We start from the raw sequence: 18,710 nt of genomic DNA, 5'->3' as shown, positions 1-18,710 counted from the left end.
GAGATACATGACAGCAATCGCACTGACTTTTATTTATATCCATATTGATGGATGTAATAAATTACCTTCCTTAATTTCCTTAAAGGCACACAGTAGTTTTGCACACACCAAAGTATACAACAAAATCTCATGATAAACCTGCATGAAACCAAATTTCTGTTGAAAGACGTAGTTTATCATATCAGTCTTTAAAATGTTTGAGTGAGTTGAGTTCCTCAAGAAGTTCAGCTCTGTGCTCCTCTTAACAGTATCTAAAGTCATAACACACAAGGAATATCATCATGAGGCAACGAAGCTAAACAATGAAAATGAGAATATTGGGGGAGAAAAGAAAATATATGGCAAAATAAGTGCAAAATATATACTGTATGATGTTGTATGATGTCAGTGTCACAGCTGGACAAATCAAGTGACAGGACAATCAGATACTAATCCACTCTCGCTCACAGGATGGAAAAGCTACAGAGAATGAAATATAATTCTGCACTGGCATCAATGTATAACTTCTAAAACTGAACAAGGTTAAAATCACCCTCCGGTAACAACACTAGTGTGCCTGTAAGACCAGTTGTAAAAATCTATGATAAATGTTTCTCTAATTCTAATAAGACTTCCAAGGACACGCTGAACGAGAAATTACTCATTTGGATATAGACAAGGCCAGATTCTACAGTATGTTACAAAATTACCATCTACAACGTAATCAGAAGTTGTCAAGTTGTAAGAGGTTTGCGTGTCCACTGAGATGAAAGGACTGGAGACACACACAAGTGATGCCAGAGGAGGCAAAAGTTCAAACGAGAGGTCAGATCGGCTGTGGGAAGTGACGAGAGGCGACTGTGAAGTTGGAAGTGGGAAGTTTGAGGCAGCTATGTCTGTTTGGTTTCCTCCTGTTGTTGATCCTGTGAGAGGGAGGGCAGGTCCAGGCGCGCCCATGTGATTGGCTCAGCTTTCTTCAGAGACACCTCCATCTTTGCAGCCATCAGGTTCACCACGCTGCTCTTTACCTCCACAGCCTGACAGGAGGAAGAAAAAAGTTCCTCTTTGTCTGACACACATTTTTACTGTTAGAAACACAGTTGAGGTTAAGGCTCCTTTTGGAAAATGTCTGCTCTCTCATGTTTCAACGTTTTTTGTCTTCTGCAATGTTTTGTTATTTGAGGACTTTAAGATTAATACTTTGATTTTATGAACCACACAGGTGGTACTTGTCTTTCCTGATAGCACCACAGGAGGGCGCCAAAGTCAAACTTTTCAAATTTTACACATCATAGCTTGAAACCTATTATATATACTTACTATTACTATATGTACTTTTTCCATTGCTTTTAGTTATTGTTGTGAATTTTCAATTTGTTGCAATGTATGTGATCTACAAATAAATATTAGTGTTACATCATTAAATGAATGGTTTATCAGCATGGTTTGATCATTGTAAAGTCAATTTTATTATATACCCAAATATCAGAAATCACAAATTGGCAGTCTGTACAGCATACAACACCCTCTATCCTTAGACTCTTGATATTCAACTGTACATACTGTAAGTTTTATAAAGTGTCCACTCACCCCCCATAAACTGATCTTCTGTTCAAACTCTTTATCTCCCTCAAACACCACGCGCATATTCACCTGCAACAAAAAGAGAGAGACATAAAGAAGAGTTTTGCTGAGAGAGAAGGGAGTGTGTGTGAGAGTGAGAGGACATATGAGAGAGGCAGTGTGTGCGTAAGCTAACAAGTGCCTGCTGTGATGTCTGCATGCCTCTGTGTGTTTTTACCATGGTGCTGTTGGCTTCTACATAGCTGAGCTCTGGTAAGGAGTTCTTGGCATAGATGGAGATGATGACCTGACTGCCGGTCTGGTGCCAATCAAACCTGCATGGCATCACCTTCAGCCCCTGGAGAGAGACATTTTTTATCAAGTATTTCTTGAGTCTGATAAAAAAAACATTTAGAAATTATTACAGCTCATTCTGCCATTTAATTGGGGTATTAGTATTTTATAGTATAGAGGACTGAGCAGGACACATCACATTTAACAGACATTACTATGCACATAAGGAGTGAGCTGGAGTGAACTTCTCCTGCAGGTTTCACAGTGTGTGAGTATATGTGTGTGTGTTGACCATAACAATAGTATCTCCCCCACATTCTTGCACTTTGATATAAGCTGAGCTATTTCCTGTCTGACCTGGTTGTTTTTCCTCCAGAGATGACTTCCTGTAGTGCAGCCCTGCTGGGACAAAAAGGAGTTGAAGTCTGATGTTTTCTTCCTGCAGCAGCTCCAGTACTTCATACTGCAGACAAACACACACACATTTCATGAGGCATGGTCAACACATGTTCTACAACAAGTTAATGTAGTCTTAGAACAAGTACAAATTAAGTCTGATAAAAAACACTTTAAGTTAAGTTAATTAGACAGAGGGGTGTGTGGGTGTGTGTGTGTGTGTGTGTGTGTTCTCACCCCTCATGGAAAACAGGAACTCCAGGGTGGTGTTTGCACACTTCCTCATCACATGCTGGTCCAGAGTAAGACTATTGAATTAGAGAAAGTTGAGGACACACTTTGTATCTAACCATTACACACACAACTTCCTTCTTCCTTTTGCTGCCTGTCCTATTTTTTTTTTTCTTATTTGTACTTTTGAAAAAATATATTTCCCTATCTATCATTCTCAACACATAACAGAACATAAAAAGTAAGAACCGACTTGGGAGAACTATTGTCTACAATAGCATATCTATGTCAAACAACCATCTAAATGAATCAGAATCAGCATCATACCTTAGAGCATCCTCCATTCTTACAGGAAGTACCGACCTTCACGTCATCCCCCTCTTCCTCTGTGCAGAAACAGAACCACAGTTTACACTTCACATCACCTCCACACAGATCTGAATTTGTATCTGTGTTCATGCTCTTTGTAGGATCACCTCAATCCACTTGTGTACCTGTGTTGTCAGTGTGTTTACTGCAATTTAGGTTGAGTTTTTCAAGAGCCTGTCTCAGTGATGACAGCACCTTTTGTTGCAATCTGACGAGAGGCTCCTCGCCACTAAAACAAACACATGCATACAAACGTGCAGTTTTAGATTAGAGACTAAAGTAAAGATGAAAAAGCAAAAACAATAGAGTGCAGTAATTAGAGAGTAAAGAGTGAAAAACTGTCAACCTCGGCCTGTGAACCTGCTCCAGAGGTTTAGGAGCTTGAATTATGTAGGGATCTCCTCTAGGTTTCAGCTCCTCCCCAACCTCCTTCCTCTCTCCTGAAGTCTTCACCTCAGGACGCACCGCCTCTGCAGGCTTCTCACTGTTGTGGGGACCCCTGCTGCAACCCTTTAATAACGAACAAACACCAACAAATGTGTAAAAACCCCACTTAAATAATATTACATCTGAGTTCACTGGTTCACAAGAATGTAACTCCTTTCCATCTGTATGTACTCACTTTAATACTCAGGAAGTCTGAGAAGTCTGTAGTGCGTCTCTTGCAGCAGGACCAACCCTGTAGTGAGAACACAGATTGAATATCCAAATGACTTCTCAGACTTGAAAACTATATATTAACCATTTATTGTAAAGGGATGACCTAACTTACCTTGAGCGCATCATGAAACACAGGCACCCCGGGATGGAAGGTGCAGGCATCTGTATGTGGAGACAGACATCATGAATGTCACTCCCATTCAGTCTGTTACTTGTTCTTCAACAACAGCTGCAAAGGCAGTTAAAATGTGGCCAAGGAGGTTATTTCAAACATTTTATTACAGCTGTAATTAGAGCTGCAAAATTAGTCAATCAACATAAAATTAATCAGCAACTATTTTGTTAATTGAGTCATTGTTTTGGTCATTTTTTAAAGCAGAAACATCACAAATTTGCTTTTTCTAACTTCTCAAATATGAGGATTTCATGTTTTACTTGTTTCTACATGACAGGAAACTGAATATCTTTGGGTTTTGGACCTTTGGTCAGACAAAACAGGACACCTGAGGATCTCACCTTGGACTTTGGGAAATTATCATAGGCATTTATCACTACTTGTCCTGTAACACCCTGGTGTAAAAAAGAAGAATCCCACCGGTGGGATTCATTCAGGATGATAATAATAGAGCATAAATGAGACACTTTGAGCTCCATGTTTACAGATTAAAATCAGCATGTAGTGACTGAAACCCCCGTTTATCATAATTCAGTTACTTTCAGGAAAAAGGATTAAAAAAATAAATAAATAAATAAATAAACTGTGAGTTGAGTGAAAGATATTTAATGTTGTTACCATCGGGATTGTTGTCCGGGTCAAACCGCTGTCCGCAACTCCTGTTGTAGCACAACAAAGACATGTTTCCCCTCACAGAATAAACCACTAGGTCAGCTCATAACATGTAAGACTACTGTCACTACTTTAATTTCTACCTTCTTTCCTTAAACCTGGGACTAATTGTACTCTAAGCCTGTGTATGGGTAGCTTATGGCTGCGGCCATGTGTGCCAGCTCCGGTTGCTGCCTCGGAAGCGGCTCCCTCCGTAACCTGCCGGAAATACCCGAACAGACTTTCGAGAAGTTTCGCGCACTGTCGAGACCAATAAAAACCTTATATTTCAGGGTAAGTTAGATTTAAAAAATATTTGCGTCTTTTACGATCTAAAGGAGTAGGTTAGGTTTTTGTGACTTCCAAGGACACACTGAATGAAAAATTGTGTCAAAGTTTTTTGGGGTTTTTTTGTGCGCGTTGCACAGGAAGGCCACAGTTTTACATTCACACATGTCCGAATACAAAGACAAAACATATAAAAACATTTACTGTTTAAAAACATTTTTTAAAGCGTCCGAAAGCGCTGCATTATATGGCAATCAATTCTCGCCAAGAAATAATGCATAAAAAAATCTAAATTAAAAATTATGGGAAACTAAGTCAACTTTTTCAACTAAAATTGTAAAAGTATTTTTAAGTTTTGAATACTTGCTCCACCACTGGTTATAATGGACATAGGCTACCTATTTATCATCTGTAACTAACCTATAAGAAGATGTTTTAAATGACTTCATATATGAATGTTACATGTACATTACACTCTATAATTGGATCATATTTCATTTATGTCATGCTAACCAGTTCCCTATAAAAATGTGTCAACTAAACAACAGATTGAACACACTCTTAGTCAATGCTTTTGTTTCAAATTAATTGTTTTTCTTTATTTTAGATCATTTGGAAACACATTGAACAACCTGTACATGCATCTTTACTGGATATTATTTATACTCTTGTTGTGTGTGTGACAGTTGTCTTTGCCCGTTTTTATCATCAGTATATCTCAATGATAAGTTTACCCATGTAAATAAAGGGAAACGAAAACCAAAAACATTTTTAAAAACAGTCTTTCCTTTTGGCCATTGGTGTGAGAGTATCTCTATCTCTAAAATACTCATGTAAGTGCCAGTGCACTGTACTTAGTAAATTCATATTTACCACCATCACCACCTCTAAATACTGGTGGATGAACTGGTGATTCAACACAACGTCCTGTACAACACAACATAAACAACATAAGAGGATTTTTGTCATGTCACGCCATCCTGGTTACATAACCACCTATATTTGCATGCTCTATGTAAAAAAATGCTGGATATTTGCTTCCCATTGCACTAACATCTTCTCTTGCTGTTCTCAGGATTTGCATGGGGTTTGTAGAAACAGAAGGTTACTTGTTGCCTCTGGAGGACAAGGAAGATTCTTTCAGCTAATTTCAATATGGGCTGAGTTTCCCTGTAACCTGAAATTACAGGAAAGACAGAAATGATACAATGACTGGAAAAAATAATAAAATATTTTCAAAGCTTCTGATCCTGTTGCACTGTGAGACAAAGATGAAGAAATAAAAGCCACTGTCAGCATCAAACAACCTGCTACATCTGGCTTCAAAGTCCAATCTTGAGCTTGGAAGCTGTAGCTGAGAAAATCATTTCACCACAGAGTTGATTTAGCAGGTCCATCTGCTCAAGAAGATCATGTGATTTAATCAAAAGCTCCAGTTCAGCTACTAAATGGACTGAACTTTGGACCTTTTTACCGCTTTTAATCCATCATGGATGAGAAGTTCTTAAAGTGGAAACAACCTAGAAAATTATATCTTCTCTTACATTGAATCAACATACACAATTAATTTGAATTCCCTTATTTCTATAAACTGTGCCCCATATGTTATCCACATTACACATCAACAGTGTCTTCAGGTATTTGATCACAAAAAACACCAAACAAACAAACAAAAAACAAGCCAAAAAAAAACAAAAAAAACATACAACATTGAAAGTCACTGTTATTCTCCTCTAGAGAGTCCCCAGGTGTGGGTGTATTTCTCCAGTCAAAAAGAAGAGGAGGGTGAATGGATCTACAAAGTGAAGTGTTGTGATGACTCCTGTTCACATTTCCCTACAAATACGTCGATCACATTTTCAGAGATCAACAGCTCGTCCTCACTGACTGGGTAAGTTTATGATAGCTTCAGACATGATTGACATGATCTAGATACTGCAATACTGGTAATATTTCTGTTTGAATTGGGGTAAACCTGTACATGATAAAATATTTGATATATATGATATTATTACACAGGCAGGTCTGTGTTTTACACGATGTGTTTGTCTGTCATATTAAAAATCATGATAACTGAATAATTTTACTCACATTTTATACTAAAGCACTGATGCAAGTGGAAATACACAAATCAGTGTTGTGGAAGTTTTTTTTTTTTTTTTTTAATGTATACTGCTGTTAGAGGAAAGCTTTTTTCTGCAGTTTTAGAAGCCATGGCACGGTTCATCCTTCTGTCACTGCTGCTGGGTATGTTCTGCTCTTTGTTTAAGAAGATCATAGTGATCATTTAATTTCATTAACAAATATATTTCTTTATGTTTAATAACTGTTTGTATCACAGCAGTGTTGTTACAAATAAATAAATAGCTAAATAAAGAGAGATCAATACTGTATTTACTGCATCTTTTTCTTAAGCATGGCTCAAGGTTTTTTTAGGTTTTACAAAATAAACATTATTTTCTATCTAATATAAGAAAAAAATTATGCAAAAAAGCAAACCAAGTCTAATTTCCCAATGACATATCCACGTGTTGCAGGAACACTCCAGCTGCCCTTGGTTTCAGCAGAGGTGAGTGCCACTGTCAAATCCTCTAACCAATGGCACATTGAAGGCTGTGGCAAGTGTAACGGTGGTCGGACGAAGTGTTTTAATTCTCAGAATATTCAAGTAGAGGGCCACACCCTGACCATTGTGAATCCCAGAGAGGGGCTACGGGTTTGCTGTAAAGCTTCGTACTCTAATGATCAACATGATATGTGTGTGAAGCTGCGGGTAAGGAGAGGTGAGCACTTCAATCTCTCTGATCAGCTGTGTTATCTCCATAATCAAATTACAACATAATTTAAGTTGAGAGGAATAGGATTAGTGTCTCTGTTTTCAGCTTCACATGCTTAAAAAAAAAAAAATTAAGTACCTTTTTTTTGTTAAACTTAAGTTCTACAGGTGCTTTTGCCTCCTGTGTGTTTGTGTAGTGTGTCTTCTTTCCAGGGCTTCATAAGGCAAATTTGTGATTTGTGACATTGGGCTAAATAAATAAAATTTGACTTGACTGGATTTGAGAGGGGGCAGGAATAGTATTCACTGAATTGATCATTTCTCATTGTCTGTCACTAACTAACTAATTACTCTGTTTTCAGTTTGGAAAATACTTTGCAACAGGAACTGCATAACTGAACTGGAGTGTAAGAAACACCGTGATGACGATCGCAGATGCCAAGGCTTCACATTAAATGCAAAGTAAATGTCTGTTGTGTGGACTAATTGTCATAGATGTTTGTGTTTGCTAATGTAAGTTTAAAGAAAATATCCAGTATATAAAAATTATGGAGCACCACATCTCTCTTGGTACATCTGATTCTATAAAGATGAACATTTGCATTTCTTCCCCCACAGCAATAAGAAATGTTTCCTGGTAATATCAGATTATAATCTGAAGTCTAATTCCACTACCCCAGAATACCTTCTCAGCAATTACACCAACAACATAAACGGTAAGTGATTTAATTTGATGTTAAAATATACATTGTAGTTCTTTTGCAGGATTCTTATTTATCTTTTAATTTTGCCTTCAAAAGCACAAATGAATGGAAAACAAAATATTATTTGAAATATTACAGAGAAAGAGGAAAAATAAATAATGAAGTCTTACGCTTAAAAAGCTTCATGTCCTTGAAAACTAATGATCCCCTGAAACCTTAACAAAAAATAGCAAGTAATGAACTAGCACATGCACAAGCACATACATGCTGAAAACCGATTTACTGGGAGTCAAATGGATGCATTTATATGTTTAAAGTAAACAGCAGCAATGTATGTGTGTGTGTGTTTTGAAGTGCAAAAACTTTCAGTGTCACCTTTTTTTCTTTTTTGCATGATGATGTAGGTCTCCAGTTCAACCAGGTTGCCATGAGCTGGATTAATGCCCTGACGTACTGCAGCAGTCAGGGCTCCTCCCTGGTTGAAATCACCAACCACACAGTGTGGGGCACAGTGAAGCAGCTCCTGCAAAATGAGACAGGCTTGGAGACAGGGGTGTGGATCGGCCTGGAGCGGTCCATCTTTGGCTCCGATGTTCCCTGGCAGTGGATTTCGGGGACAGTCCTTAATGACACCGAGTGGTGGAACAGCAGCTTTCCTGTCAATATGTTAAACAACCACTGTGGAAAGATCATCTGGGTCAATGAGACACAAAAATTCAAGTGGCTGGACGGCTACTGCCATGATGAGTTACCTTTCATCTGCCAGGGTAAACTGTTGTTTTGTTTAAGGCCCAATTTGACTTGAGATTGTTATCAAATCCTGTCTTTTTTTCTATTTCAGTGTGACTGAACTTGACCACAATGATACCAATTCAAACAAAGGTATATCACCTGAAAGTTGTTTATTCTCTCCAATGCTGACAGCAGAGATGTACTTTTCACTGTATGTTCTGTCTCTTTGATCTCAGCAGGTCCTTGATAAAAGTCTGTGTGAAGTTCTGGAAACTACATGAATCGTTCAACTATTGCTTTTGATATTATTTTCCACTGAATATTGGTGTTTTGGGCAACTGGTTTTTGCTGGACATTTTAATTGTACTTATACTTTCTAATAACTGAATGATTTGTTTTCCTCCTGTGTAAAAACAGTGTGTAGCTATTATAAGTAACATTATGTAGATGCTTGTCTATTGTCACTGATCCAATAAACACAAAACCTTTTACTGTTTCACCTGTTCCTCTTATTGTGTTTTGTACATGTTTCATAATAAAGGTCAACAACACACACCAACCAATTAAAATCCAGGCCTGCGGATGACACATGACTGTAATAAACACAATGAGTACCAAGGAAATTACTGAAACCAATTACAGATGAAAGTGAACGTCTGCAATGTAAAGTAAACAAGAAATACACTGAGAGCATTCAAGAACAAATCCATTAGTAGGTGGCATCAAGTGCACAGAAAAACTTTGACATATATAATTTCCACCTCATCAATGGTCAGTATTTACCTAAAAGTTTGCTGCTATTTTTGTTTTTAGAATAAAATAACTTTTTCAGGGAGACGCACACACACTCAAGATAAATTTACTAAACATATTTAGGTCCTACAATCTCTTTTTTTCCCAATAAGACGGTTGAGTGTCATTTTTTTTTTTTTTCAGAGAAAACAAAAGTTAATTGCTGTGTTTCAGTCTGTCTATCTGAGTCAGGTGGTAACATGACAACCTAAAACACGGTTTCCAGAGAGATAAACAAATGCTCACACAAATACTAAAAGATCGAATATCATGAGATCTATTTTGAATTAATGAATTGTAGCAGAAAAGATGCAAGTACAAAAGATTATATGAGCCAAATGTCACATAAACAGTCACATGTGCATACAGAGTATAATTCAAAGCCAAACCTACTTAAAAACAGAGCTAATCATTGACCCATACCATTACTCTTTAATCCAGATGCCATTTGTAAACTCTGAATACAAGCAAAAACAAAACTGCGTATAAAAGCCTATGACTGACATAACATATATAATGTGAGCACTCCTCCTTGTGGCCTTGTGGCTTGTTTCTTCTAACAAGCAAAATGGAGTATTGTCTTGGCACTAGCAATGCCTTATGCACCTGCATATGAACACTTAGACACATCTGTTTCATACTGCAGTATAACATGAGGTTTTGTATAAATCAACAAGGTCAGATTCCTGTAAATCTTATCACATCTTTTTATTCTTGCTGTTAAGTTTACATTTCACAAACCTGTAAACTAAAAGTGGCTAATTTCTTTTTCTCTTTTTTGTCACTTCAGTGTATTTAGTTGAGGAGAAAGGCCACATGTCAAAATAAAAATTATTGCGAGAATGTATTTTCATTAGAGCTCATTTTAAGACATGGCAAACATAATCTAGTTTTGCATAAACTCCACTGTACAGGAATGCATAGCCGAACGTTTTATTTCTTCTGGTGCAGCAGGGACATCAATGACACAGAATCAAAACAAACATGATCTAATGTATGAAACTTAATGTTATTAAAGCCAAAATGACAGACATGAACAAGTGGCTGCGAGTTCTGTTGAGTGTTTTCGTCACACTTTCATCACACATGATTTCTGTGAGATAGAAACTTGAAGAGAACTACTGCATTGCAGAGCTGGCAGTGCTTCTCCTTTATCCATCATATCCATATAAAGTGACACTGATTTTCATGATGCAATCTTATCCCAACTCACTCATCTTCCTGGGTCATCTCTCTAAGGCACTCCTTTAAGTTTTCCACCCTGTCTCCCGGAGCAGTCCGTATCGTCTGCTCCAGCAGTCGCTGCACCTCATCCAGTCCGCCCACCTTCGGAGCGTTGCGATGGTACAGGTATCCACTCAATTGATTGTCATGGCAGTCTGGGGAAAGCATGCCACACAGAAAGCGCAGGAACATGTCGTAGTAGCCCAGCTGGGAGCTTAAGGTTCGCGCTAAGGCACACTGGACAAGGCCTGCTGCTGATTTGGTCTGATACTTGGATGTGAAGATCTTGGGCATGTGCAACACCCCAGAGTCAAGAACGTTCTTAGACTCTGTGCGGAACATCGTGAAGACATACAGAGCAGCCATGAACTCCTGAAGAAAGAGGAAGTGTAGTGCTTTTTAGATAATTTCTGTGTGATATTCTAGTAGGTGGTTTCTCAAATAAACATACTATAAATGGTATTCAACACATTAGAATTACAGTAAACAGCAGTGTAAAAAGGTTTCATGGAATACTGAGGTGTAAGCACTAGGAGACAGAAGGGATTTTACCTGAAAGGTGAAGTGTATAAAGCAGAATGCCCTCCTCCCATCTGAGGCTGCAGTGGGGAGCTCGGTGCACAGGCCGGACAGCACCACCACCTCTGTCAACTTCAGACCGTAGTCCTTCATGTCCTCTTCGAAGAACACGCTGATATTTCTCTCCAGCATCTTAAAGGCCATCTTCGCCATCTTTGTCAGCAGGTTCTTGTCGTCATTGGACCACTTCTGAGTGGAAACAGGACATCAAAATGACACGTTCTGACAATGAAGTGAAGCTACCCATTGGCTTGTCTTGACAAATACAACTAAAATCAATTTCCAGTTTTGTTGACACTGTCAGACATGATGATTCAGATGATGATTGCATAAAAGGACACAAGAAAAGATAAAGTAACAATCATGACTTAAGTCACCAGGGATGAAAAAAGAACATTACCAGCTCATTTTCATTCTTTCCATAGTAGAACTGCAGCCTGCGATTGGTCTGGACAATCAAAATGTTGACGTAGAACGGTGTCAGTCTGGGGGGGTGCTCCCCATAGCCCCGATAACTGTAGCATCGCTCGAACACTGTGGCCACCATCCAGCAGACGAAGGGCTGCCGTGCGAGCATTCTGAGTGTCGGCAGGCGCTTATGATGTGACACAATTTTTGCTGCTAGTGTCGCATCGCTAAAGCGTCTGGTCAGATAGTCATCTTTCATCTCATCACTGGACAAAAGAGGGGGCAAAAAAGATAAAACTGGTCTGAAATAAACTGGTTAAAATGGATTTATGATAATATTATTGTAAATAATTTAACATATGTAGTATACACATAGAGCTAAAGAGAAAGACAATGAGATATATAAAAGTACAAATAAAACTGGCACAAAAACATGATCAGACACACAGTACATCAACACACACACACACACACACACCTGAAGCCCTGTATTTCTGTGACAGCGTCTATGAACTGAGATGGGATTTGTGAGACAGCCGCCCGTCTCCCCAGGATCCAGATGCGGGCACCACGAAGCACAGTGCCCCGGATCATATTTACGATCAGGACGTCAGGGTGTGCTTGGGTGTAATTGTCATTTATTACTGGAGCATTCTAGAGAGAGAAACCAGAGAAAAATACACATTTATTTATTGGTCATCATATGTTAGATTACAAAGCAGTAAGTAGTTTATTAAACATGCTCTGATTTCTCTCTTGACCATTCTGAATCTTCAAAAACTTTCAATTTATATTTTGCCCTTCAAAGAGCTTGTGCTGAGTTAGCAGTTTCTCTACATTTTAACTAATGTGAATAATATCAGCATTACCCACATTAGTGTAAATGGAAAATAGATAATGATATGACTAAGTACATTTGTAGTGGGAGAGACATAAAACTCTCTTACTCACTCATGAGTTACTTTTTTGCAATTTCATTCATTTGCGGTTGTACACCTCCACCAAACAGTCAAGTTGCAAGAAATATGGTCACAATAATAATGGCCAAAAAAGTGCTTTTGCAGAACATTATAATGTCAAAGTTAAGTTGACCTTTGACCCTTTGGAGATAAAATGTCATCACTCCATTTTATCCTGATTTTGTCATAATTAGCACAAATTAGCACAAACATAATTAGCATAATCCCATCAAAGCATTCCTGAGATATTGCACTTGGACAAAGCTGGTGCAGTCAGAGTATAATAATTAAGAAATATGTTAAGATGTAGAGTCTAAATTATCTGTAAAAACTTATGTTCTAGATGTGTTGTGGGTCTCAGGTGTATATGTGCACTGACGGTTACCTCCCAGTCCAGAGGAGCTTGGTAACAATCAAAGGAGTCCATTGTGACGAGAAATTTACAGTCCTCTTCCTCCAGGTATTTCATGTCTTTGCACTCAGGATGATAATATTCTAGAATTTCCATCATGGACATCTTCTGAGAAAGAGGAAGGTTTTTGTTTCGCAGAATCCACAAAGTGCGGAAGGAAAGTTTGATGACAAACTGCAGATCCTGAACAAAAATGGACAGGAAAAGGATATCAGACATAGAAAATCAAAACAACAAAAACCTCAGTTGTGAGCATGGACAAATTCCTGAGAACTACCCAGTATGTGGCAGTTTAGATTGAGCTCATCAGCCAGTCACTATGCAGTTTTGTTGCTGAGCTTTTTCACCTCAAATCTCACCTTATTGGCGCGCATTTCAGCCCAATCCAGGGAGAATTTGCCCACAGAGACCGACATGCCAATTCCTGCAATCCCAGTGGTCACCACCGTCCTCACTGGCCTGCCATCAGCCGTCTGCAGTCGGAACAAATCATTCACACCAACGAAAGTTTCTGCACCGGGAACCTGGAGAGGTGACGGAGGTTGGTCTCGGAACTCATGGGAAGGGTCAACTCCTCCATAACTACAGGTGGAAATCTGAGGCTCAACGTAGATAGTGTCTAGCAGATGCTGCTTTCCGGCTCGAACAACCCCCTCACGAATGACTTGGTGCTTTCTGATCAAATACTGCCGCAGGTGAAAACGGATCAGTGCTGGGGGTGGAGAGAGATAAAATGGGGTTTTGCATATGGATTCCACAATGCAAGAATTCCTCTGCTTCATCACCTCTCTGCCTCTATACGGCAGTGTCATGTTGCTGCACACATTCTCAGCAGAAAAAATATGTCACAATCAACCCTAAATTCCTTGACCACTGCAGAAGGTTTGTAATATCACTTACCCATGACGACAGGTTCTCAGTGTCTGTATAACATTAAGCGAACCTGAACTTGCTGAAAGACTAAAGAGGTAAAAATCCTCAACTTGATCTCTGGAACTCTGGATTCCTACTTCTGTGTTCAAAGTTTAATGTAAGTAAGGTTTTAAATCACAACTTTCTGACTTGTTAAATGTTCCCCTCAGACAAGTGTTAAGACTGCATTAGTTAAAACTTTCCTTAGAACAAAAAACTCATCCATTTAAAAGGCTTTCAACCTACTATCCACAAATTTATACATAAAGCAGTCTATGAAAATAATATGGAGGGAAAATATCAGTCATGTTTTAAAGATCATAGTACAGAAACTGCTGTACTATGACCTTTCTTGAAACATGAACACACACTAGTAGAGGTTTCAAACAAGTTGTGAATGACCAAGAGATTTCTTCCATAATAAATAACCCAGGCCCAACATTCAGATTTCATTAAAATGTCTCAGAACAAAGAAATATCACCAGTATTAGCTCGTGTGTTGGGATAAAATCAGCCAGATGTTCACTTACCTCTCTTGCACTGCACCCGTAGTTCGTCTGCCTCTGGTTTCTTGTTGACACTTTCTAGAGTATTTATTGTGTGCATCAGGGAACGATCCAGGCCTGCAGAACAGTTTTAGCAAAAAATAAAAAATAGTAAGCAATTGGTGCAAGTACATCAGTCCCTGTGCACTCGACAAGGCTCAATCCTTGTTTTCATTAACAATACAGTTGACTAGCTAGCTAGTGCTAGCTGCAAAATGAACTAGATTTCAAATTTACTTCCAGTCTTCCAGTTCACATAGTGTTCACTTCACATCCGTGATCCCGAAAGTCAAGATCCACTTCTCTAAATTTGGAGCTCTTTTTGTACCGATCACACTGTGTATCTGTGTTTTCTTACCAAGGATCTCCAGGATCCTGTCCACAAAATCAAGAATGTCTCCCTCCATCACTTGTTGCCGGGTTATGCCTGGTTCCCATTGTAAAAACCACATCTTAAATTTGAACAGCTCTTCCCTGCTGAGGCCTGACAGACAATTCTGGATACTCTACACACAGAGAATACATTATGAACACAACAAGTTATACAAAATTAACACAAGTTAAAACAACCATGTGGGCCACATTTTAAAAATATTTAACCAATTAATTTTTTGTCATTTATGAACAAACTGATTTGTTAGCTTTACATTTTAAATATAATAAGAGATCAAAACAGAAAATTCTGTGAAGAAAAAGATGAGAGTAAATTATAGACTGTGATGCACCAACCTTAAATATATGGGGCAGATCTTGCTCTGGATGTAGTCTGCCTGGCTGGCTGTTCTCATCAGTTTGCATTGAGTCTTCTGGTTCCACAAACTCAGGTGGTTCTGGGGAATTAGTTACCAAATATTCATCTAGATCCTCCTCTTCCTCCTCTGAAAAATCCCCCAGATCAGAAGACCTGACAGACAATAGGAGCCCTAGGGTTAAGGTCAGAAACAGCACTACAACTGCAAACACTGATCCACTGATCACAGTGATGTTCTGTCACATTTTATAACACTTGTATACATAAATAAACCATATTTAACACGTTAAATGTTTGTCATATGAAAATAAAAACTTGTGAGCAAAAATACAATCAATCAACTAAAATAAATTAATTCATATTTTATTTAAATTGAGCTGTTGACATACTTTCCTTGTCAAACAGCAAGTGGAGAACTGTGAAGATGTAAAAATTTCAACTGATAATGAATTACTGACAACAAATTTTGCAATCATATATCACAATACACCAGTATACTTACAAATGATATTAATGGAAATAAACCCCAAAAAAGCATAGTAAATGTGATTTGTTTGCCTTCAAAACACATTTTATAGAGCTCTGACAGATAAATATGTGTGTGTTTGAGTGAGAGTGTGTGTGTGTGTGTGTGTGTGTGTGTGTGTGTGTGTGTGTGTGTGTGTGTGTGTCTACTCCACCTGGTGTCAATGACTGCAGCTCCTGGTGGTGGTTGCTGTGTGGTCATAGTGCAGAGGGTCTCTGGAGAGTCGGAGCGAATCATCTGTAGCCTGGTCAAAGTCAACAAGAGTAATACATACTGTAAGAGTATTTTAACCTCCCCTTAGCCATTTCAAAGTCCTTGAAAGCACCACTGTTTGGAAACAGTGCACTCAGATGTTGTTGTGTTGGCCTCTACCGAAAACTATTCAAACTATTTTTTTTACAAAGAATAAAGTTAGAATACTGGTATTTTCAAGTCGATCATACTCTTAAACCACTGACTCAAGTTACAAAAACGTCAGCACTAAAACAGACTACTCATGAAGCTGTCTGATTTGACACTGATGTGACAGGGAAATCAGTCTAAACCTTGACATCCTGCAGTGCTTACTGCACAAACACACACCCCTACCTGCCATACAACTCTGTGTGTTTAGTTGTTCTGTCTTGGGTCTACACCAGCTCAGGTGCAGGTGAGGGTACAGATCACAGGCAAAAAAACATGTGGTAGTAATGTGAAGCTTATACTATTTGTAGTAAAATGGCCAAAACACACAGACACATTGGGAAGATGTTTAAATATCAAACAATGATACAGTACCCTGTTGCCTCATGAGGAATTGGTTCAGGTAATACTACAGGAACCACCTCTTCATGTCCTCTCTCCCCCTGCTCCTCCTCATTCTCCATCTCATCACTTTCACTCTTCATTGAACCATAGCTGGAGGGTGGCCTCTTCCACTTCTTCTTCTCCTCCTCATCCTCCTCATTCCCAAGTCTGAAGATTCTGAGGAGATGAAAAGAAGTATAAGTATGCAAGCAGGTGGGACACTGTCTTCAACTGGTCCAACGAGAATGACCAAGAATATTTTACTAGGATACAGGTAAAAAGAATACATCCTGTAGGTGCAAGTAGTTTGATAAAAATGTGAAACGTTTGGCCCAAAGTGACAGCTAAATTAACTCTTGTATAGGTGGCTGTGATGTATAAATACTTGAATATACATGCATGAGTAATAAGTGACAACACATAACAGTGGAAGTATTCAGCTTTTAGCTTTATTTGTGTAATATATTCAATGCTGAAAAAAATACACTGTTACAAGTTGCTACAAGTAGACATACTAAATTGAAAATGTTTAAGTTAGTTTAACTTACAATAAAACATTTTATACAACCACATATTTGCTGCGTATTCAATAATATTCATTTGTAGAGTAGCTAACTATCAACTCTTGTCAAATACATGTAATGAAGCACAATATTTCCCTCTGAAATGTCATGAAATAGAAGAAGAACGTTTCAAGAAAATAAAATACTCAAGCAAAGTACCAGCACTTGTACTAGCCACTTAGTTACACAATACCATTGGTTAACAATGGTATTGTGGTAGAGCTAATTAATACAACAAATGGCCTAAAATGCTAATGTGATTTAACGGTAACAGACTGAAGCACGATAATTTTATAAAAACGTAAAGTAACTTCAGATAAAAATGTATAAAAACACGTAATCATGCGCCAGACGGAAGATGAACTCGTCTCCATGAAAAACCTGTCAGACGGAAACTCACCTTTCCACTTCATTGTCTGGGTCCATGTCTCCGGTCGTCACAGACTCGCACAGCTCAACAGCAGGATGAATTTTAGTCAACTGAATCTTGTTTTTCGCTATTTCTTATCATCCAAAAACATGAACCACCGTGCTACCGACATTACTTTGACGTACCCGGTGTAGCGCTCCGCCGTTACTGTTATGCTAACATTAATACTTGAGAGACCACGGTGGACTTAAGGAGAGATAGACGTGTTATAAATTGTTGTTTCCTGGCAAATAATCAATATGAATTAGAAAAATACTGTCAGTTATATGCTCATGTTACCGGGCGTCCATTTGTTCGCCTCGTTCCGCCTAGGTTCAGCTCTAACTTTCGGTTTCGGCAGTCGGGTTGTTTTCCACAAGCAGCAACTGTACGACTTCCGGAATAATCCTTCAGAATAAAAGCATAATCTCCCCATACGTCTATGTAAACACTCACAAGAAGGCTGCATAATTAGGTATCAAAATGCTTATATCATGTAATTTGCGCTTGTGTATGAAATATAACACTGTGCAGTCATAATCAGTCATTTGCGCATTAATTGTACATACGTGTTGGTTTATGATTGGCATCATTTAGCCTCCAGGTCAAAAATAAAGCATAGAATTTTTAAATGTAATTGTTTGCACAAGTCAGAACTCTGTGGTTGCTTTATTGTTCATGGGCATACACTCAGTTGGCTGTTTATTAGGTCCACCTACCTACAATTAATGCAGTCTAATGCAACAGTCCTGCAATAAATCCTCGCTTCACTAAGTTAATGATGAGTAATTTGTGTTAAAACTATTATATAGAGGCGTTGATTTTCTTTTAACTACAATCGCCCTGCTTTTATTTTGAAGGTTTAAGGCGACAATGTAAGTTGCTGATGAGCTCGCTGTTTTAACCATGAACTAGCCAAAGTTCATATGACACCAGGAAGTCCTGTCAGCAGTAGGGTTTGCTGCTTTGTGGTATCATGAAAAACCGGTTTTACCCCAGAAATACAGGTAACCTCTTTTCATGTGC

At 38.5% G+C, this 18,710-nt stretch overlaps 3 protein-coding genes across 4 annotated transcripts; 1 reads left to right on the top strand and 2 right to left on the bottom strand.

Annotated features, from left to right (window-relative positions):
• Positions 1 to 4: 4 nt before the first annotated feature.
• chordc1a (cysteine and histidine-rich domain (CHORD) containing 1a) lies at positions 5 to 4,523 on the bottom strand. The gene is made up of 11 exons (XM_018681584.2): positions 4,286 to 4,523; positions 3,605 to 3,654; positions 3,455 to 3,511; positions 3,179 to 3,342; positions 2,958 to 3,061; positions 2,791 to 2,849; positions 2,470 to 2,540; positions 2,194 to 2,299; positions 1,781 to 1,900; positions 1,570 to 1,632; positions 5 to 1,016 (listed from the first exon to the last, which is right to left on the bottom strand). Exons 1-11 carry the CDS (start codon positions 4,347 to 4,349, stop codon positions 870 to 872), a joined length of 1,005 nt encoding a protein of 334 aa, XP_018537100.1. The 5' UTR covers positions 4,350 to 4,523; the 3' UTR covers positions 5 to 869.
• On the top strand, positions 4,522 to 9,751 carry LOC108886618 (uncharacterized). The gene is made up of 8 exons (XM_018681586.2): positions 4,522 to 4,612; positions 6,344 to 6,497; positions 6,809 to 6,853; positions 7,144 to 7,389; positions 7,745 to 7,844; positions 8,001 to 8,098; positions 8,491 to 8,853; positions 9,058 to 9,751. The coding sequence occupies exons 3-8, from the start codon at positions 6,820 to 6,822 to the stop codon at positions 9,063 to 9,065; spliced, it is 849 nt and encodes a 282-aa protein (XP_018537102.1). The 5' UTR covers positions 4,522 to 4,612; positions 6,344 to 6,497; positions 6,809 to 6,819; the 3' UTR covers positions 9,066 to 9,751.
• A 548-nt stretch (positions 9,752 to 10,299) lies between these two features.
• nlrc3l (NLR family, CARD domain containing 3-like) lies at positions 10,300 to 18,056 on the bottom strand. Of its 2 annotated transcripts, none has more exons than XM_018681582.2 (12): positions 17,676 to 18,056; positions 16,704 to 16,889; positions 16,081 to 16,170; positions 15,379 to 15,553; positions 15,008 to 15,155; positions 14,635 to 14,727; positions 13,552 to 13,904; positions 13,166 to 13,375; positions 12,300 to 12,475; positions 11,814 to 12,087; positions 11,387 to 11,599; positions 10,300 to 11,206 (listed from the first exon to the last, which is right to left on the bottom strand). In XM_018681582.2, exons 1-12 carry the CDS (start codon positions 17,699 to 17,701, stop codon positions 10,820 to 10,822), a joined length of 2,331 nt encoding a protein of 776 aa, XP_018537098.1. In that variant the 5' UTR covers positions 17,702 to 18,056; the 3' UTR covers positions 10,300 to 10,819. The 2 variants fall into 2 exon arrangements, with proteins under 2 accessions (XP_018537098.1, XP_018537097.1); XM_018681581.2 differs by having other exon boundaries at positions 11,387 to 11,602; positions 17,676 to 18,055.
• Positions 18,057 to 18,710: the final 654 nt, after the last annotated feature.

Source organism: Lates calcarifer, linkage group LG21 (genome assembly GCF_001640805.2).
Source record: "Lates calcarifer isolate ASB-BC8 linkage group LG21, TLL_Latcal_v3, whole genome shotgun sequence".
In the NCBI taxonomy this organism is placed as follows: Eukaryota; Metazoa; Chordata; class Actinopteri; family Centropomidae; genus Lates; species Lates calcarifer.
Note: the sequence above shows the minus strand (reverse complement) of the source record. Positions and strands in the feature narration are given on the sequence as shown.

Excerpts from the sequence above, each read along its gene's own strand:
- chordc1a (XM_018681584.2), bottom strand. The coding sequence starts at position 4,349 with ATGTCTTTGTTGTGCTACAACAGGAGTTGCGGACAGCGGTTTGACCCG. Across the intron at positions 3,512-3,604 it reads TGTTTCATGATGCGCTCAAG|GGTTGGTCCTGCTGCAAGAG; the intron begins GTAAGTTAGGTC and ends TTCTCACTACAG. Across the intron at positions 1,901-2,193 it reads TCTGGAGGAAAAACAACCAG|GGGCTGAAGGTGATGCCATG; the intron begins GTCAGACAGGAA and ends GTCTCTCTCCAG.
- LOC108886618 (XM_018681586.2), top strand. The coding sequence starts at position 6,820 with ATGGCACGGTTCATCCTTCTGTCACTGCTGCTGG. Across the intron at positions 7,390-7,744 it reads GAAGCTGCGGGTAAGGAGAG|TTTGGAAAATACTTTGCAAC; the intron begins GTGAGCACTTCA and ends CTCTGTTTTCAG. Across the intron at positions 7,845-8,000 it reads GGCTTCACATTAAATGCAAA|CAATAAGAAATGTTTCCTGG; the intron begins GTAAATGTCTGT and ends CTTCCCCCACAG.
- nlrc3l (XM_018681581.2), bottom strand. The coding sequence starts at position 17,701 with ATGGACCCAGACAATGAAGTGGAAAG. Across the intron at positions 16,890-17,675 it reads CCAGACAATGAAGTGGAAAG|AATCTTCAGACTTGGGAATG; the intron begins GTGAGTTTCCGT and ends TCATCTCCTCAG. Across the intron at positions 12,476-13,165 it reads AAGCTCCTCTGGACTGGGAG|AATGCTCCAGTAATAAATGA; the intron begins GTAACCGTCAGT and ends TTCTCTCTCTAG.